This window comes from Cuculus canorus, chromosome 38 (assembly GCF_017976375.1).
Source record: "Cuculus canorus isolate bCucCan1 chromosome 38, bCucCan1.pri, whole genome shotgun sequence".
In the NCBI taxonomy this organism is placed as follows: Eukaryota; Metazoa; Chordata; class Aves; order Cuculiformes; family Cuculidae; genus Cuculus; species Cuculus canorus.
In genome coordinates this window covers 122,368-141,927 of record NC_071438.1, presented here as the reverse complement: position 1 = coordinate 141,927, position 19,560 = coordinate 122,368, and the positions used below count along the sequence as shown (strand labels likewise).

Genomic DNA, 19,560 nt, shown 5'->3' with positions numbered 1-19,560 from the left:
CGCGAGATTTCCCCTTTGGGGAGATAGGAAGTCTCGCGAGATTTGGCCTTCCCGCCTCTCCGCCCGCCGCGCGCGCGGCGCCTCCCGACGCCATTTTGCCGCCGGGTTCGGTGTCCGCGGACTCCATTTCCCGTGAGCCCCCGTGGAGAGACGGGACGGGGGGGGAGGGGGGCGGGGAGGACGGGAAGGAGGGGGGGGTGGGGGGGTGAGTGTGTGTGTGAGTGAGTGTGTGTGTGTGTGTGTGTGTGGAGTTATAGAGCGGCGGGAGGCGAAGGGAAAGGAAGGGGGGGGAGGGGGGACCGGCGGGGGCCATTTTGCGGCGGCCGATGGCGGCGGCACCGCCGAGGGGTTGAAGGAAGGCGGAGGCGGAGCGGGAGGCGCCTCTACGGGTCCCTCCGGCCGCTCCCGCCGTGGGCCGGGGCCGCTCAGGTGAGAGGAAAGGGGGGGGATTGGGGGCCCTGTTGGGGGGGATGGAATGGCTGTGGGGTGAGGAGAGGGTCTCTATGGGGCGATGTGGGGTGATGGAAGCGCTGTGGGGAGAGGAGGGGGTCTGTGGGGCGAGGGGGGGGTCTCTGTGGGGTGATGGAATGGCTGTGGGGCCAGACGGGGTCTCTATGGGGCAAGGAGGGGCCTGGAATGACTGTGGGGTGAGAGGGGGTCTCTGTGGGGCCGGAGGGGGTCTCTATGGGGCGATGTGGGGTGATGGAATTGCTGTGGGGAGAGGGCGGTCTCTATGGGGCGAGGAGAGGTCTCTGTGGGGTGATGGAAGCGCTGTGGGGCAAGGAGGGGGTCTCTATGGGGCGAGGGGGGACCTGTGGGGTGATGGAATGGCTGTGGGGCCAGAGGGGTTCTCTATGGGGCAAGGAGGGGCCTGGAATGGTTGTGGGGCGAGAGGGGGTCTCTATGGGGCCAGAGGGGGTCTCTGTGGGGCGATACGGGGTGATAGAATCGCTGTGGGGCGAGGGGGGGGTCTCTATGGGGCCAGAGGGGATCTCTATGGGGCGAGGGGGGACCTGTGGGGTGATGGAATGGCTGTGGGGCCAGAGGGGGGGGTCTCTGTGGGGCCACAGGGGGTCTCTATGGGGCGATGTGGGGTGATGGAAGCGCTGTGGGGTGAGGAGGGGGTCTGTGGGGCCAGAGGGGGTTTCTATGGGGCGAGGGGGGACCTGTGGGGTGATGGAATGGTTGTGGGGTGAGAGAGGGTGTCTATGGGGCCAGAGGGGGTCTCTATGGGGCGATGTGGGGTGATGGAAGCGCTGTGGGGTGAGGAGGGGGTCTGTGGGGCCAGAGGGGGTCTCTATGGGGTGAGGGGGGACCTGTGGGGTGATGGAATGGCTGTGGGGTGAGGGGGGGTCTCTGTGGGGCCAGAGGGGGTCTCTATGGGGCGAGGGGGTCTCTGTGGGGTGATGGAATGGTTGTGGGGCCAGAGGGGGTCTCTATGGGGCAAGGAGGGGCCTGGAATGGCTGTGGGGCCAGAGGGGGGTCTCTGTGGGGCCAGAGGGGGTCTCTATGGGGCAAGGAGGGGCCTGGAATGGCTGTGGGGTGAGAGGGGGTCTCTATGGGGCCAGAGGGGTTGTCTGTAGGGCGAGAGGGGCCCTGTGGGGTGATGGAATCGCTATGGGGTGAGGGGGGGGGGTCTCTATGGGGCGAGAGGGGGTCTCTATGTGGAGAGAGGGGCCCTGTGGGGTGATGGAATGGCTGTGGGGCGAGGGGGGTCTCTGTGGGGTGAGAGACATTGTCTGTGGGGCGAGGGGGGGTCTCTGTGGGGTGATGGAATGGCTGTGGGGGGAGGAGAGATTCTGTGGGGCCAGAGGGGGTCTCTATGGGGCGAGAGGGGTTCTCTATGGGGCAAGGGGGGGGACCTGTGGGGTGATGGAATGGCTGTGGGGTGAGAGGGGGTCTCTATGGGGCCAGAGGAGGTCTCTGTGGGGCCAGAGGGGTTGTCTGTGGGGCGAGAGGGGCCCTGTGGGGTGATGGAATGGCTGTGGGGCGAGGGGGGGGTCTCTATGGGGCCAGAGGGGGTCTCCGTGGGGCGGTGTGGGGTGATGGAATCGCTATGGGGTGAGGGGGGGGTCTCTATGGGGCAAGGAGGGGCCTGGAACGGCTGTGGGGCCAGAGGGGTTGTCTGTGGGGTGATGGAATGGCTGTGGGGTGAAGAGAGGGTCTGTGGGGCCAGAGGGGGTCTCTGTGGGGCAGTGTGGGGTGATGGAATCGCTATGGGGCGAGAGGGGGCTCTATGGGGCGAAAGGGGGTCTCTATGGGGCGAGAGGGGCCCTGTGGGGTGATGGAATGGTTGTGGGGTGAGGAGGGGGTCTGTGGGGCCAAAGGGGGTTTCTGTGGGGCGGTGTGGGGTGATGGAATGGCTGTGAGGCGAGAGGAGGCCTCTATGGGGCGAGAGGGGCCCTGTGGGGCGATGGAATGGCTGTGGGGCGAGAGGAGGCCTCTATGGGGCGAGAGGGGCCCTGTGGGGCGATGGAATGGCTGTGGGGTGAGGAGGGGTCTCTATGGGGTGAGAGGGGTTGTCTGTGGGGCGAAGGGGGGTCTCTGTGGGGCGAAGGGGGGTCTCTGTGGGGTGAGAGGGGCCCTGTGGGGTGATGGAATGGCTGTGGGGCGAGGGGGGTTCTCTATGGGGTGAGAGGGGGTCTCTATGGGGTGAGAGGGGTCCTGTGGGGTGATGGAATGGCTGTGGGGGTCTCTATGGGGCCAGAGAAGGTCTCTATGGGGCGGTGTGGGGTGATGGAACGGCTGTGAGGTGAGGAGGGGTCTCTATGGGGCAGAGGGGTTGTCTGTGGGGCGAGGGGGGGGTCTCTATGGGGTGAGAGGGGCCCTGTGGGGCAATGGAATGGCTGTGGGGCGACGGGGGGGGTTTTCTATGGGGTGAGTGGGGTCTCTATGGGGCAGAGTTGTGGGGTGAGGGGGGGGTCTGTGTGGGGCAGGGGCTTGGGATCTATGGGGCGGAGGTTTGGGGGATCTCTATGGGGCAGAGGTGTGGGGGGTCTCTCTCTATGGGGCAGAGGTTGTGGGGGTCTCTATGGGGCAGAGATTTGGGGGGATCTATGGGGCAGAGGTGTGTGGGGTCTCTATGGGGCAGAGGTTTGGGGGGATCTATGGGGAGAGGAGGGGGCGCTATGGGTCTCAGCACCCACTTTTGGGGTCTCAGCACCCATGGGTGGGGGTCAAGCGCCCACTTTTGGGGGCTCAGCACCCACTTTTGGGGGCTCAGCACCCATGGATGGGGGTCAAGCGCCCACTTTTGGGGGCTCAGCGCCCACTTTTGGGGTCTCAGCACCCACTTTTGGGGGCTCAGTGCTCATTTGTGGGTCTCAGCACCCACTTTTGGGTCTCAGCACCCATAGGTGGGGGTCGAGCGCCCATTTTTGGGGTCTCTGTGCTCATTTTTGGGGTCTCAGCGCCCATTTGTGGGTGTCAGCACCCACTTATGGGCTTCAGCACCCATGGGTGGGGATCAGCACCCATAGGTGGGGGTCAGGCACTCATTTTGGGGTCTCAGCGCCCACTTTTGGGGTCTCAGCACCCACTTTTGGGGCTCAGCACGCATGGGTGGGGGTCAGGCACTCATTTTGGGGTCTCAGTGCCCACTTTTGGGGTCTCAGCACCCACTTTTGGGGCTCAGCACCCACTTTTGTGTCTTAGCACCCGCTTTTGGGGCTTAGCACCCATGGGTGGGGGTCAAGCACCCACTTTTGGGGTCTCAGTGCTCATTTTTGGGGTCTCAGCGCCCACTTTTGGGGTGTCAGCACCCATTTTTGGGGCTCAGCACCCATGGGTGGGGGTCAGGCACTCATTTTGGGGTCTCAGCGCCCACTTTGGGGTCTCAGTACCTGTGGGTGGGGGTCAGGCACTCATTTTTGGGGGCTCAGCACCCACTTTTGGGGCTCAGCACCCACTTTTGGGGCTCAGCGCCCACTTTTGGGGTCTCTGCGCTCATTTTTGGGGTCTCTGCGCTCATTTTTGGGGTCTCAGCGCCCACCTTTTGGGGTCTCAGCACTCACTTTTGGGGGCTCAGCTCCCACTTTTGTGTCTTAGCACCCACTTTTGGGGCTCAGCACCCATGGGTGGGGGTCTCAGCACCCACTTTTGGGGTCTCAGCACCCACTTTTGGGGCTCAGCACCCATGGGTGGGGGTCAAGCACCCACTTTTGGGCTCTCAGCGCCCACTTTTGTGTCTTAGCACCCATAGGTGGGGATCAAGCACCCATTTTTGGGGTCTCTGTGCTCATTTTTGGGGTCTCAGCACCCACTTTTGGGGTCTCAGCACCCACTTTTGGGGCTCAGCACCCATGGGTGGGGGTCAAGCACCCACTTTTGGGCTCTCAGCGCCCACTTTTGTGTCTTAGCACCCATAGGTGGGGATCAAGCACCCATTTTTGGGGTCTCTGTGCTCATTTTTGGGGTCTCAGCACCCATTTGTGGGTCTCAGCACCCACTTTTGGGGTCTCAGCACCCACTTTTGGGTCTCAGCACCCACTTTTGGGGTGTCGTGCAGGACCCCCCCCGCGTCACCGACACCGTGGAAGTGGAGTGTGAGGAGGAGGAGGAGGGCCCCGCGCACACAGGTGGGACCCCGGCAGCACCCATGGGTGCTGGGGGAGGGAGGGCTGGGAGCACCCATGGGGGCTGGGGGAGGGAGGGCTGGGAGCACTGGGGGGGACTGGGAGCACCCATGGGTGCTGGGGGGGGGACTGGGAGCACTGGGGAGTGAGCTGGGAGCACCCATGGGTGCTGGGGGGGGACTGGGAGCACTGGGGAGTGAGCTGGGAGCACCCATGGGTGCTGGGGGACGGGGGGCTGGGAGCACCCATGGGGGCTGGGGGGGGACTGGGAGCACTGGGGAGTGAGCTGGGAGCACCCATGGGTGCTGGGGGGGGACTGGGAGCACTGGGGAGTGAGCTGGGAGCACCCATGGGTGCTGGGGGACGGGGGGCTGGGAGCACCCATGGGTGCTGGGGGGGGACTGGGAGCACTGGGGGGGGACTGGGAGCACCCATGGGTGCTTTTTTGGGGGGATCATAACCCCTTTGGGTGCTTTTGGGGGTGCTCAGCGCCACCTTAGGGCGCTGTGGGCCCCCCTTTTTTTTTGGGGTGCCCCCCTCAGCACCCATGGGTGCCCCCAAAATGGCGTCCGCACCCCCTTTGGGTCCTTTTAGGGGGGTCCCAACCCCTTTGGGTCCTTTTTGGGGGGTCCCAATCCCTTTGGGTGCTTTTGGGGGTGCTCAGCGCCGCCTTAGGGTGCTGTGGGCCCCCCTTTTTTTTGAGGTGCCCCCCAATAGCACCCATGGGTGCCCTCAAGATGGCATCCACAACCCCTTTGGGTGCTTTTAGGGGGGTCCCAACCACTTTGGGGGTGCTCAGCGCCACCTTAGGGTGCTGTGGGCCCCCCTTTTTTTTCGGGGTGCCCCCCTCAGCACCTATGGGTGCCCCCAAGATGGCGTCCGCACCCCCTTTGGGTCCTTTTAGGGGGGTCCCAACCCCTTTGGGTCCTTTTTTGGGGGGTCTCAACCCCTTTGGGTGCTTTTGGGGGTGCTCAGCGCCACCTTAGGGTGCTGTGGGCCCCCCTTTTTTTTTGGGGTGCCCCCCAACAGCACCCATGGGTGCCCCCAAGATGGCATCCGCACCCCCTTTGGGTCCTTTTAGGGGGGTCCCAACCCCTTTCGGTGCTTTTGGGAGTGCTCAGCGCCACCTTAGGGTGCTGTGGGTCCCCCTTTTTTTTTGGGGTGCCCCCCTCAGCACCCATGGGTGCCCCCAAGATGGCGTCCGCACCCCCTTTGGGTCCTTTTAGGGCGGTCCCAACCCCTTTGGGTTCTTTTTTTGGGGGGTCCCAACCACTTTGGGGGTGCTCAGCGCCACCTTAGGGTGCTGTGGGCCCCCCTTTTTTTTTGGGGTGCCCCCCATAGCCCCCATGGGTGCCCCCAAGATGGCGTCCGCACCCCCTTTGGGTCCTTTTAGGGGGATCCCAACCCCTTTGGGTCCTTTTTGGGGGGGTCCCAACCCCTTTGGGTGCTTTTGGGGGTGCTCAGCGCCACCTTAGGGCGCTGTGGGCCCCCCCTTTTTTTTCGGGGTGCCCCCATCAGCACCCATGGGTGCCCTCAAGATGGCATCCACAACCCCTTTGGGTGCTTTTAGGGGGGTCCCAACCCCTTTGGGTGCTTTTGGGGGTGCTCAGCGCCACCTTAGGGTGCTGTGGGTCCCCCTTTTTTTTCGGGGTGCCCCCCTCAGCACCCATGGGTGCCCCCAAGATGGCGTCCGCACCCCCTTTGGGTGCTTTTAGGGGGGTCCCAACCCTTTTGGGTCCTTTTTGGGGGGGGTCCCAACCCCTTTGGGTGCTTTTGGGGGTGCTCAGCGCCACCTTAGGGTGTTGTGGGCCCCCCTTTTTTTTGGGGTGCCCCTCTCAGCACCCATGGGTGCCCTCAAGTTGGCGTCCGCACCCCCTTTGGGTCCTTTTAGGGGGATCCCAACCCCTTTGGGTCCTTTTTGGGGGGTCCCAACCCCTTTGGGGGTGCTCAGCACCACCTTAGGGTGCTGTGGGCCCCCCTTTGTTTTTGGGGTGCCCCCCTCAGCCCCCATGGGTGCCCCCAAGATGGCGTCCGCACCCCCTTTGGGTGCTTTTAGGGGGGTCCCAACCCTTTTGGGTCCTTTTTGGGGGGGTCCCAACCCCTTTGGGTGCTTTTGGGGGTGCTCAGCGCCACCTTAGGGTGCTGTGGGCCCCCCCTTTGTTTTTGGGGTGCCCCCCAATAGCACCCATGGGTGCTCCTCTCTTCCGTAGGCGCCGGAACTCAGGAACTGGACGAGAATTCGGGGCGACGGCCGCCGGCGCAGGATGAGGCCCCCCCTTCCCAGCAGCCTTTGGGGCAACAGGGAGGTTTCGGGGTCCCCCCCGGCCCCCCAATATCGTCTCACCCAACGCTGCACCCACAGGTGAGGGGCACCCCAAAAAAATCCCACCTCACACCCCCTTTTTCTCCTCCCCCCCCAAGAAATCCTCTTATTTTGGGGGTTCCCCTCTTATTTTGGGGGTCCCCCCTTATTTTGGGGTCCCCCCCTTCATTTCACCCTCAAAAAGACCCCCCAAAAGGGATCCCCCCATCGTTTCACCCCTATTTTTGGGGTTCCCCCCCTAAATTTGGAGCTCTCTTCATCATTGCACCCCCAAAAAGACTCCCCCGAAAGGGACCCCCTTAAAGGGATCCCCTATTTTTGGGGTTCACCCCCTTATTTCGGGGTTCTCCCCTTCATAGCACCCCCAAAAAGACCCCCCAAAAGGGGTCCCTCCCATCATTACACCCCTATTTTTGGGGTTCCCCCCCAAATTTGGAGCTCTCCCCATCATTGCACCCCTAAAAAGACCCCCCAAAAGGGATCCCCCCCTATCGTTACACCCCTATTTTTGGGGTTCCCCCTGAAAATGTTCTCCTGACCCCCCATAATGTCTTTCTGAACCCCAAAATGCCCTCCTGAACCCCAAAATGCCCTCCTTGACCCCCCAAAATGCCCTCCTGAACCCCCAAAATGCCCTCCTGGTCCCCTCAAACGCTCTCCTGAACCCCAAAATGTCCTCCTGGACCCCCAAAATGTTCTCCTGTCCCCCCCAAATGCCCTCCTGACCCCCCTTTGTCCCCCCGAAATGCCCTCCTGACCCCCCGTGTCCCCCCCAAACCCCTCTCAAACCCTTTCTGTCCCCCCCAAATGCCCTCCTGACCCCCCATGTCCCCCCCAAATGCCCTCCTGGCCCCCCCAAATGCCCTCCTGACCCCCCGTGTCCCCCCCCAAATGCCCTCCTGTCCCCCCAAATGCCCTCCTGACCCCCCGTGTCCCCCCCAAATGCCCTCCTGTCCCCCCAAATGCCCTCCTGACCCCCCGTGTCCCCCCCAAATGCCCTCCTGACCCCCCATGTCCCCCCCCAGACCCCTCTCAAACCCTTCCTGACCCCCTCAAATGCTCTTCTGACCCCCCGTGTCCCCCCCAAATGCCCTCCTGCCCTCCCAAATGCCCTCCTGACCCCCCGTGTCCCCCCCAAATGCCCTCCTGTCCCCCTCAAATGCTCTTCTGACCCCCCGTGTCCCCCCCAAATGCCCTCCTGCCCTCCCAAATGCCCTCCTGACCCCCCTTTGTCCCCCCCAAATGCCCTCCTGACCCCCCATGTCCCCCCCAAATGCCCTCCTGTCCCCCCAAATGCCCTCCTGACCCCCCATGTCCCCCACCAAACCCCTCCTGGCCCCCCGTGTCCCCCCCAAATGCCCTCCTGACCCCCCCAAACCCCTCTCAAACCCTTTCTGTCCCCCCCAAAATGCCCTCCTGATCCCTCCTGACCCCCCCAAATGCCCTCCTGACCCCCCAAAAAGCCCTCCTGACCCCCCGTGTCCCCCCCAAATGCCCTCCTGACCCCCCCAAATGCCCTCCTGACTCCCCATGTCCCCCCCAAATGCCTTCCTGCCACCCTGTTTCCCCTCAAAATGCCCTCCTGTCCCCCCCAAATGCCCTCCTGTCCCCCCGTGTCCCCCCCAAATGCCCTCCTGCCCCCCCAAATGCCCTCCTGACCTCCCTTTGTCCCCCCCAAATGCCCTACTGCCCCCCCAAATGCCCTCCTGACCCCCCTTTGTCCCCCCCAAATGCCCTCCTGTCCCCCCAAATGCCCTCCTGACCCCCTATGTCCCCCACCAAACCCCTCCTGGCCCCCCGTGTCCCCCCCAAATGCCCTCCTGACCCCCCCAAACGCCCTCCTGCCCCCCCAAACGCCCTCGTGACCCCCGTTTGTCCCCCGCAGCTCCCCCCGGGCAGAATGACGGGCAGCAGCCCGGTGTCTCCGGCCTCTTCGGGCTCCCCCGGCAGCGTTTCCCCTCCCGCGTCGTCACCCGCCGGTCCCCCTCGGCCCGATGGCCCCCCCGGACCCCCGGAACCCCCAAGTTTGTGGGATAAGACCCACGCCGAGATCGCCGAACAGGCCAAGCACGTAAGGAACCCCCCCCTCGGCCCCATAGCGGCGGTTTGGGGGGGATTTTGGGGGGGGTTCAGCCCCATAGCGGTGTTTTGGGGGGGATTTAGGGGGGGTTCAGTCCCATAACGGCATTTGGGGGGGTTTGGGGGGGGATTTTGGGGGGGGTTCAGCCCCATAGCGGCGTTTTGGGGGGGATTTGGGTGGGGATTCAGCCCCATAGCGGCGTTTGGGGGGGATTTGGGTGGGGATTCAGCCCCATAGCGGCACTTGGGGGGCATTTAGGGGGGGGTTCAGCCCCATAGCGGCGGTTTGGGGGGGATTTTGGGGGGGTTCAGCCCCATAGCGGTGGTTTGGGGGGGATTTTGGGGGGGTTCAGCCCCATAGCAGCGGTTTGGGGGGATTAAGGGGGGGGTTCAGCCCCATAGTGGGGGTTTAGGGGGGATTTTGGGGGGGTTCAGCCCCATAGCAGCGGTTTGGGGGGATTAAGGGGGGGGTTCAGCCCCATAGTGGGGGTTTAGGGGGGATTTTGGGGGGGTTCAGCCCCATAGCGGCACTCGGGGGGGGATTTAGGCACTTGGGGACAGTTGGTGGCCTTTGGGGGACAGTTGGTGGCCACTGGGTGACACTGAATAACATTTGGTGGCCATTGGGTGATGTTTGGTGGCCATTGGGTGACATTTGGTGGCCATTGGGCAACAGTGGATGGTATTTAGTGGCCATTGGGTGACATTGGATGACATTTGGTGGCCATTGGATGCCATTTGGTAACCATTAGATGACTTTGGGTGACATTTGGTGGCCATTGAGTGACATTGGATGCCATTTGATGGCCATTAGATGACGTTGGATGCCATTTGGTGACCATTAGATGACATTGGATGCCATTTGGTGGCCATTAGATGACATTGGGTGACATTTGGTGGCCATTGGGTGACATTTGGTGGCCATTAGATGACATTGGATGACGTTTGGTGGCCATTAGATGACATTGGATGACATTGGGTGACATTTGGTGGCCATTGGGTGACATTTGGTCGCCATTAGATGACATTGGATGCCATTTGGTGGCCATTGGATGACATTGGATGACATTTGGTCGCCATTGGGTGACATTTGGTGGCCATTAGATGACATTGGATGACGTTTGGTGGCCATTAGATGACATTGGATGCCATTTGGTGACCATTGGATGACATTGGATGCCATTTGGTGGCCATTAGATGACATTGGATGCCATTTGGTGACCATTAGATGCCATTGGGTGACATTTGGTGGCCGCTGGCTGCCATTTGGTGACCATTGGGTGACATTGGATGACATTTGGTGGCCATTGGGTGCCATTTGGTGGCCATTAGATGACATTGGGTGACATTTGGTGGCCATTGGGTGACACTGAATGATATTTGGTGGCCATTGAGTGACATTTGGTGGCCATTGGGTGATGCTGGATGACATTTGGTGGCCATTAGATGACATTGGATGACATTTGGTGGCCATTAGATGACATTGGATGACATTTGGTGACCATTGGATGCCATTGGATGACATTTGGTGACCATTGGGTGACATTGGATGACATTTGGTGGCCATTGGATGACATTTGGTGGCCATTTGGTGGCCATTGGATGCCATTTGGTGGCCATTAGATGACGTTGAGTGCCATTTGGTGACCATTGGGTGATTTTGGATGACATTTGGTGGCCATTGGGTGCCATTTGGTGCCATTTGGTGACCATTAGATGACGTTGGATGCCATTTGGTGGCCATTGGGTGACCATTAGATGACACTGGATGACATTTGGTGGCCATTAGATGAAATTGGGTGACATTTGGTGGCCATTGGGTGACCATTAGATGCCACTGGATGCCATTTGGTGGCCATTGGATGACGTTTGGTGGCCATTGGGTGCCATTTGGTGGCCATTGGATGCCATTGGATGCCATTTAGTGGCCATTAGATGACATTGGGTGACATTTGGTGGCCATTGGGTGACATTTGGTGACCATTAGATGCCATTGGCTGCCATTTGGTGACCATTAGATGCCATTGGCTGCCATTTGGTGACCATTAGATGCCATTGGGTGCCATTTGGTGGCCATTAGATGCCATTGGTTGCCATTTGGTGGCCCTTGGCTACCATTTGGTGCCCATTGGCTGCCATTGGCTGCCATTTGGTGGCCGCTGGCTGCCATTTGGTGGCCGTTTGGCCCATTGACGCGGCTCCGCGTGTGCCCGCAGGAGGCGGAGGTGGAGCACCGGGTGGCGGAGATGAAGCGCGAAGGCTTTTGGTCCCTACGCCGCCTTCCCAAAGTCCCCGAGCCGACGCGTCCCAAGGTGCACTGGGACTACCTCTGCGAGGAGATGCAGTGGCTCGCCGCCGACTTCGCCCAGGAGCGCCGCTGGAAGAGGGGCGTCGCGCGCAAGGTGGGACCTCGCCGCCATCTCCCAAGGGTTCCCGACACCTATTTCCACCCGGAGAACCTCTGGTGGCATCTGGGAGGGCTTTAGAGGTGCTCTGGTGGCATCTGGGAGGGGTTTGGAAGAGCTCTGGTGGCATCTGGGAGGGGTTTGGAGGTGCTCTGGTGGCATCTGGGAGGGCTTTAGAGGTGCTCTGGTGGCATCTGGGAGGGGTTTGTGTGAGCTTTGTCCACCCAGAGAACCTCTGGTGGTATCTGGGAGGGGTTTGGAGAAGCTCTGGTGGCATCTGGGAGGGGTTTGGAAGAGCTTTTTCCACCTGGAGAAGCTCTGGTGGCATCTGGAGGGGGTTTGGAAGAGCTTTTTTCCTCTGGAGAAGCTCTGGTGGCATCTGGGAGGGGTTTGGAGAAGCTCTGGTGGCATCTGGGAGGGGTGTGGAAGAGCTTTTTTCCACCCGGAGAAGCTCTGGTGGCATCTGGGAGGGGTTTGGAGAAGCTCTGGTGGCATCTGGGAGGGGTTTGGAAGAGCTTTTTCCCTCTGGAGAAGCTCTGGTGGCATCTGGGAGGGGTTTGGAAGAGCTTTTTCCATCTGGAGCAGCTCTGGTGGCATCTGGGAGGGGTTTGGAAGAGCTTTTTCCATCTGGAGAAGCTCTGGTGGCATCTGGGAGGGGTTTGGAGAAGCTCTGGTGGCATCTGGGAGGGGTTTGGAAGAGCTTTTTCCCTTCTGGAGAAGCTCTGGTGGCATCTGGGAGGGGTTTGGAAGAGGTTTTTCCACCTGGAGAAGCTCTGGTGGTATCTGGGAGGGGTTTGGAGAAGCTCTGGTGGCATCTGGGAGGGGTTTGGAGAAGCTCTGGTGGCATCTGGGAGGGGTTTGGAAGAGCTTTTTCCTTCTGGAGAAGCTCTGGTGGTATCTGGGAGGGGTTTGGAGAAGCTCTGGTGGTATCTGGGAGGGGTTTGGAGAAGCTCTGGTGGCATCTGGGAGGGGTTTGGAGAAGCTCTGGTGGCATCTGGGAGGGGTTTGGAGAAGCTCTGGTGGCATCTGGGAGGGGTTTGGAAGAGCTTTTTCCCTTCTGGAGAAGCTCTGGTGGCATCTGGGAGGGGTTTGGAAGAGGTTTTTCCACCTGGAGAAGCTCTGGTGGCATCTGGGAGGGGTTTGGAAGAGCTTTTTCCCACCTGGAGAAGCTCTGGTGGCATCTGGGAGGGGTTTGGAGAAGCTCTGGTGGCATCTGGAGGGGGTTTGGAAGAGGTTTTTCCACCTGGAGAAGCTCTGATGGCATCTGGGAGGGGTTTGGAAGAGCTTTTTCCCTCTGGAGAAGCTCTGGTGGCATCTGGGAGGGGTTTGGAGGAGCTGTGGTGGCATCTGGGCGGGGTTTGGAGGAGCCGTGGTGGCCTCTGGGTGGGTTCTGAGGGGTTCGGTGTCCCGCGCAGGTGGTGCGGATGGTGATGCGTCACCACGAGGAGCAGCGGCAGAAGGAGGAGAGGGCCAAGCGGGAGGAGCAGGCCAAGCTGCGCCGCGTGGCCGCCGCCATCGCCAAGGAGGTCAAACAGTTCTGGAGCAACGTCGAGAAGGTCAGCGCCCTTCGGGGGCCACTGGGTGGCTCCTGGTGGCCCATGGTGGCCGTTGGGTGACTCTTGGCCATCACCATTGGTCATTCAGTGGCTCCTGGTGGCCATTGGATGACTCCTGGTGGCCATTGGGTGGCTCCTGGTGGCCCATGGTGGCCGTTGGGTGACTCTTGGCCATCGCTGTTGGCCATTCAGTGGCTCCTGGTGGCCCTTGGGTGGCTCCTGGTGGCCATTGGGTGGCCCATGGTGGCCCTTGGTGGCTCCTGGTGGCCATTGGGTGGCTCTTGGTGGCTCTTGGTGGCCCTTGGATGACTCCTGGTGGCCCTTGGGTGGCTCTTGGTGGCCCATGGTGGCCATTGGTGGCTCCTGGTGGCCATTGGGTGGCTCTTGGTGGCCCATGGTGGCCATTGGGTGACTCTTGGCCATCACTGTTGGCCCTTGGGTGGCTCCTGGTGGCCCATGGTGGCCATTGGTGGCTCCTGGTGGCCGTTGGGTGGCTCTTGGTGGCCCATGGTGGCCATTGGGTGAGTCTTGGCCATCACCATTGGTCATTCAGTGGCTCCTTGTGGCCCTTGGGTGGCCCATGGTGGCCCTTGGGTGGCTCCTGGTGGCCATTGGATGACTCTTGGTGGCCCTTGGGTGGCCACTGGTGGCCATTGGGTGGCTCCTGGTGGCCATTGGGTGACTCCTGGTGGCCATTGGGTGGCCCATGGTGGCCCATGGTGGCCATTGGGTGACTCTTGGCCATCGCCGTTGGTCATTTGGTGGCCACTGGTGGCCCATGGTGGCCATTGGGTGGCTCTTGGTGGCCCATGGTGGCTGTTGGGTGACTCTTGGCCGTCACCGTTGGCTATTTGGTGGCTCTTGGTGGCCCTTGGGTGGCTCCTGGTGGCCATTTGGTGGCTCCTGGTGGCCATTGGGTGACTCTTGGCCATCGCCGTTGGCCATTCGTGGCCATTGGATGACTCCTGGTGGCCATTGGGTGGCTCTTGGTGGCCCATGGTGGCCGTTGGGTGACATTTGGCCATCGCCGTTGGTCGTTGGGTGACTTTTGGCCATCACCGTTGGCCATTCAGTGGTCACTGGTGGCCCTTGGTGGCTCCTGGTGGCCCTTGGGTGGCTCTTGGTGGCCCATGGTGGCCGTTGGGTGACTTTTGGCCATCGCCGTTAGACATTCGTGGCCATTGGATGACTCTTGGTGGCCATTGGGTGGCTCCTGGTGGCCATTGGGTGGCTCTTGGTGGCCCATGGTGGCCATTGGGTGACTCTTGGCCATCGCCATTGGCCATTCGGTGGCCTCAGAGGGGGTTTGGTGGCCCTTGAGTACCATTTAGTGGCCATCTGGTGCAATTTGGTGGCCCCCGAGTGGGATTTGGTGGCCACAATTCATATTTGGTGGCCCCTTAATGCGATTTGGTGGCTGTGGGTGCAATTTGGTGGCCTCCAAGGGCAATTTGGTGGCCCCCAGTGTGATTTGGTGGCCCCCAAGTGCGATTTGGTGGCCGTGGGTGGGATTTGGTGGTCTTCAAGTGCGATTTGGTGGCCCCTGGGTGCAATTTGGTGGCCCCTAAGTGCGATTTGGTGGCCCCTAAGTGCCATTTGATGACCATGGGTGCATTTTGGTGGCCCCTGGGTGGGATTTGGTGGCCGTGGGTGGGATTTGGTGGCCCCTGGGTGGGATTTGATGACAGTGGGTGGGATTTGATGGCCATGGGTGGGATTTGGTGGCCCCCAAGTGCGATTTGGTGGCCACAGTTGATATTTGGTGGCCCCTAAGTGCCATTTGATGACCATGGGTGCATTTTGGTGGCCCCTGGGTGGGATTTGATGGCCTCCAAGTGCAATTTGATGGCCGTGGGTGGGATTTGGTGGCCCCTGGGTGGGATTTGATGGCCGTGGGTGGAATTTGATGGCCGTGGGTGAGATTTGGTGGCCCCCGGGTGGGATTTGGTGGCCGTGGGTGGGATTTGGTGGCCCCCGGGTGCGATTTGGTGGCCGTGGGTGGGATTTGGTGGCCCCTGGGTGGGATTTGGTGGCCCCTGGGTGGGATTTGGTGGCCCCCGGGTGGGATTTGATGGCTTCCAAGTGCGATTTGATGGCCGTGGGTGGGATTTGGTGGCCCCTGGGTGGGATTTGGTGGCCCCTGGGTGGGATTTGATGGCCGTGGGTGGGATTTGGTGGCCCCCGGGTGCGATTTGGTGGCCCCTAAGTGCAATTTGATGACCATGGGTGCATTTTGGTGGCCCCTGGGTGGGATTTGATGGCCTCCAAGCGCGATTTGATGGCTGTGGGTGGGATTTGGTGGCCCCCAAGTGCGATTTGATGGCCACAGTTAATATTTGGTGGTCTCTGGTTGCGATTTGATGGCCGTGGGTGGGATTTGGTGGCCATCAAGTGTGATTTGGTGGCCCCTGGGTGGGATTTGGTGGTCCACAAGCGCAATTTGGTGGCCGTGGGTGCGATTTGGTGGCCCCCAAGTGGGATTTGATGACTATGGGTGGGATTTGGTGGCCCCCAAGTGCGATTTGGTGGCCGTGGGTGCAATTTGGTGGCCCCTAAGGGCAATTTGGTGGCCCCTGGGTGGTGTTTGATGGCCACAGGTGGGATTTGGTGGTCCACAAGCGCGATTTGGTGGCCCCTGGGTGGGATTTGATGGCCCCCAAGTATAATTTGGTGGCCCCCAGTGTGATTTGGTGGCCCCTAAGTGGGATTTGATGACCGTGGGTGGGATTTGGTGGCCCCTGGGTGGGATTTGGTGGCCGTGGGTGGGATTTGGTGGCCCCCGGGTGTGATTTGATGGCCGTGGGTGGGATTTGGTGGCCCCCGGGTGCGATTTGGTGACCGTGGGTGGGATTTGGTGGCCCCCGGGTGCGATTTGGTGGCCATGGGTGGGATTTGATGGCCGTGGGTGGGATTTGATGGCCGTGGGTGCAATTTGGTGGCCCCAGAGCGGGATTTGGTGGCCGCAGGTGGTGCAGTTCAAGCAGCAGTCGCGGCTGGAGGAGAAGCGCAAGCAGGCGCTGGATCTGCAGTTGGATTTCATCGTGGGCCAAACGGAGAAATACTCGGATCTGCTGAGCCGCAGCCTCAACGCCCCCCGCAGGGGCGGCGCCCACGGTGAGGGGCGCTGGGGGCCCCTTTCGCCCTTTTGGGGGCCCCTTTCGCCCTTTTGGGGGCCCCTTTCGCCCTTTTGGGGGCCCCTTCCGCCCTTTTGGGGGCCCCTTCCGCCCTTTTTGGGGCCCCTTTCGCCCAATTTTGGGTCCCTTTTGCCCAATTTTGTGTCCCTTTTGCCCAATTTTGGGTCCCTTTTGCCCAATTTTGGTTCCCTTTCGTCCATTTTTTGGCCCTTTTTGTCCATTTTTGGCCCCTTTAGTCCAATTTTTGTCCCTTTTGCTCATTTTTTGGCCCCTTTTGCTCAATTTTTGGCCCCTTTCGTCCAATTTTTGCCCTTTTGCTCATCTTTTGGTCCCTTTTGCCCAATTTTTGGCCCCTTTTGCCCAATTTTGGTTCCATTTTGCTCAATTTTGGTTCCCTTTTGCCCATTTTTTGGCCCCTTTTGCCCATTTTTTGGCTCCTTTTGCCCAATTTTGGGTCCCTTTTGCCCAATTTTGGGTCCCTTTTGCCCAATTTTGGGTCCCTTTTGCCCATTTTGGGTCCCTTTTGCCCAATTTTGGGTCCCTTTCCCCCATTTTTGGGTCCCTTTCCCCCATTTTTGGGTCCCTTTCCCCCATTTTTGGGTCCCTTTGGTCACTTTTTGGTTCCCTTTCGTCCATTTCTTGGCCCTTTTTGTCCATTTTTTGGCCCCTTTTGCTCATTTTTTAGCCCCTTTTGCCCAATTTTGGGTCCCTTTTGCTCATTTCTTGGCCGCTTTTGCCCAATTTTGGTTCCATTTTGGGCCCTTTTTGCCCATTTTTGGCCCCTTTCATCCATTCTTTGGGCCCCTTTTGCCCAATTTTGGTTCCATTTTGCCCATTTTTGGCCTTTTTGCCCATTTTTGGCCCCTTTTATCCATTTTTCAGGTCCCTTTTGCCCAATTTTGGTTCCCTTTCGCCCAATTTTAGGTCCCTTTCGTCCAATTTTTGGCCCCTTTTGTCCATTTTTGGCCCCTTTTGCCCAATTTTGCTTCCATTTCGCCCATTTTTGGGTCCCTTTCTCCCATTTTTGGGTCCCTTTCCCCCATTTTTGGGTCCCTTTGGTCACTTTTTGGGTCCCTTTCACCCATTTTTGGGTCCCTTTGGTCACTTTTTGGTCCCTTTCACCCATTTTTGGGTCCCTTTGGTCACTTTTTGGTCCCTTCCCCCCATTTTTCGGTCCCTTTCGCCCATTTTTGGGTCCCTTTCGCCCATTTTTGGGTCCCTTTGGTCACTTTTTGGGTCCCTTTCCCCCATTTTTGGGTCCCTTTGGTCACTTTTTGGGTCCCTTTGGTCACTTTTGGGTCCCTTTCCCCCATTTTTGGGTCCCTTTGGTCACTTTTTGGGTCCCTTTCCCCCATTTTTGGGTCCCTTTGGTCACTTTTTGGCCCTTTCCCCCATTTTTGGGTCCCTTTGGTCACTTTTTGGTCCCTTCCCCCCATTTTTCGGTCCCTTTCGCCCATTTTTGGGTCCCTTTCCCCCATTTTTGGGTCCCTTTTGGTCACTTTTTGGCCCTTTTCCCCCATTTTTCAGTCCATTTGAGTGATTTTAGGGCCCATTTTTGGGCCCTTTTTGCCCGACGGTGGCTTTTGGGGACCCCCGGGTGGCTTTTGGGGACACCGTTGGGTTTTGGGGACCCCCATGGATCTCTCTCTTCCCGCAGCCGCGGATCCGGAGGCTCCGGATGAGGTCCCGGAGGGGCGACACCGCGATCTGGAGCTGCCGCTCCACGAGCTCTTGGGGACGCGACCCCCACAGGTACCCCAAAACCCCCCCCGGGGGCACCCCCAAACCCCAGGGACCCCCAAAACCCCCCCTGGGGACCCCCCCAAACCTCAGGGACCCCCAAAACCCCCCCTGGGGACCCCCCCCAAACCTCAGGGACCCCCAAAACCCCCCCTGGGGACCCCCCCAAACCTCAGGGACCCCTCAATGTCACCCTTGGGGACCCCTCCCAACCCAGGGAACCCCCAAAATCACCCTTGGGACCCCCTCCCACCCCAGGGACCCCCAAAATCACCCTTGGGGACCCCAAAACCCCCCCAGGGGACCCCCCAAAATCACCCTTAGGGACCCCCTCCCACCCCAGGGACCCCCCAAAATCACCCTTGGGGACCCCCTCTCACCCCCGGGACCCCCAAAATCACCCTTGGGGAACCCCTCCCACCCCAGGGACCCCCCAAAATCACCCTTAGGGACTCCCTCCCACCCCAGGGACCCCCAAAATCCCCCTTGGGGACCCCCTCCCACCCCAGGGACCCCCAAAATCCCCCTTGGGGACCCCCTCCCACCCCAGGGACCCCCAAAATCACCCTTAGGGACTCCCTCCCACCCCAGGGACCCCCAAAATCACCCTTGGGGACCCCCTCCTACCCCAGGGACCCCCAAAATCACCCTTAGGGACCCCTCCCACCCCGGGGACCCCCAAAATCACCCTTGGGGACCCCCTCCCACCCCAGGGACCCCCAAAATCACCCTTAGGGACCCCCTCCCACCCCAGGGAACCCCCAAAATCACTCTTGGGGACCCCCTCCCACCTCAGGGACCCCCAAAATCACCCTTAGGGACCCCTCCCATCATAGGGACCCCCCAAAATCACCCTTGGGGACCCCCCCAAACCTCAGGGACCCCCAAAATCACCCTTGGGGACGTCCTCCCCCCCCCCAGGGACCCCCAAAATCACCCTTGGGACCCCCTCCCACCCCAGGGACCCCCAAAATCACCCTTGGGGACCCCCCCAAACCTCAGGGAACCCCCAAAATCACCCTTGGGGACCCCCTCCCACCCCAGGGACCCCCAAAATCACCCTTAGGGACCCCCTCCCACCCCAGGGACCCCCAAAATCACTCTTGGGGACCCCGTCCCAACCCAGGGAACCCCCAAAATCACCCTTAGGGACCCCCTCCTACCCCAGGGACCCCCAATATCCCCCTTGGGGACCCCCTAATGTCACTTTTGGGGTCCCCCCCAGTCGCTGCTGCGGAGGAACCATCGGCCGTGGGAGCCGCGCGATGAGGACGAGGAATTCGCTGCCGAGGACGAGGAAGGTGGGGGGCGGGGGGGCAGCACCCCGATTTTGGGGCTCCTTCACCCCTTTTGTAGCCTCTGATGCTCATTTCTGGGGGACTTTGGGGTCATTTTGGGGCATTTTGGGGCTCTTTTGGGGCGGTTTCTGGATCCATTTGGGTGATTTTGGGGCCCCTTTCGGCGCTTTTTGGGTCCCTTTTGCTCATTTTTCAACCGTTTGGCCCATTTTGGGGCCCCTTTTGGCGTTTTTGGGGCCCTTTTGCCCATTTTTGGACCCTTTCACCCATTTTTGGGTACTTTTTCGTAGTTTTTCGGTCCTTTTTGGTAGTTTTTGGGTCCCTTTGGGCGGTTTTTGGGCCTCTTCTGCCCATTTTTGGACCCTTTTGCCCATTTTTGGGCCCCTTTTGGCGGTTTTTTGGCCCTTTCAGCCATTTTTGGGTCCTTTTTTGTAGTTTTTGGGTCCTTTTT

General features: G+C 60.4%; 1 protein-coding gene across 1 annotated transcript in view; it reads left to right on the top strand.

Moving 5' to 3' along the window:
* The first annotated feature begins 266 nt into the window (after window positions 1-266).
* SRCAP (Snf2 related CREBBP activator protein) overlaps window positions 267-19,560 on the top strand; it is a 79,706-nt gene continuing 60,412 nt past the window's right edge. Inside the window, exons 1-9 of the mRNA XM_054053019.1 lie at window positions 267-429; window positions 4,508-4,577; window positions 6,785-6,936; window positions 8,783-8,968; window positions 11,193-11,378; window positions 12,797-12,937; window positions 15,904-16,051; window positions 17,729-17,823; window positions 19,037-19,112. Coding sequence (XP_053908994.1) covers window positions 8,798-8,968; window positions 11,193-11,378; window positions 12,797-12,937; window positions 15,904-16,051; window positions 17,729-17,823; window positions 19,037-19,112 — 817 coding nt within the window. The 5' untranslated portion in view covers window positions 267-429; window positions 4,508-4,577; window positions 6,785-6,936; window positions 8,783-8,797. The remainder of the gene's footprint in view (window positions 430-4,507; window positions 4,578-6,784; window positions 6,937-8,782; window positions 8,969-11,192; window positions 11,379-12,796; window positions 12,938-15,903; window positions 16,052-17,728; window positions 17,824-19,036; window positions 19,113-19,560) is intronic.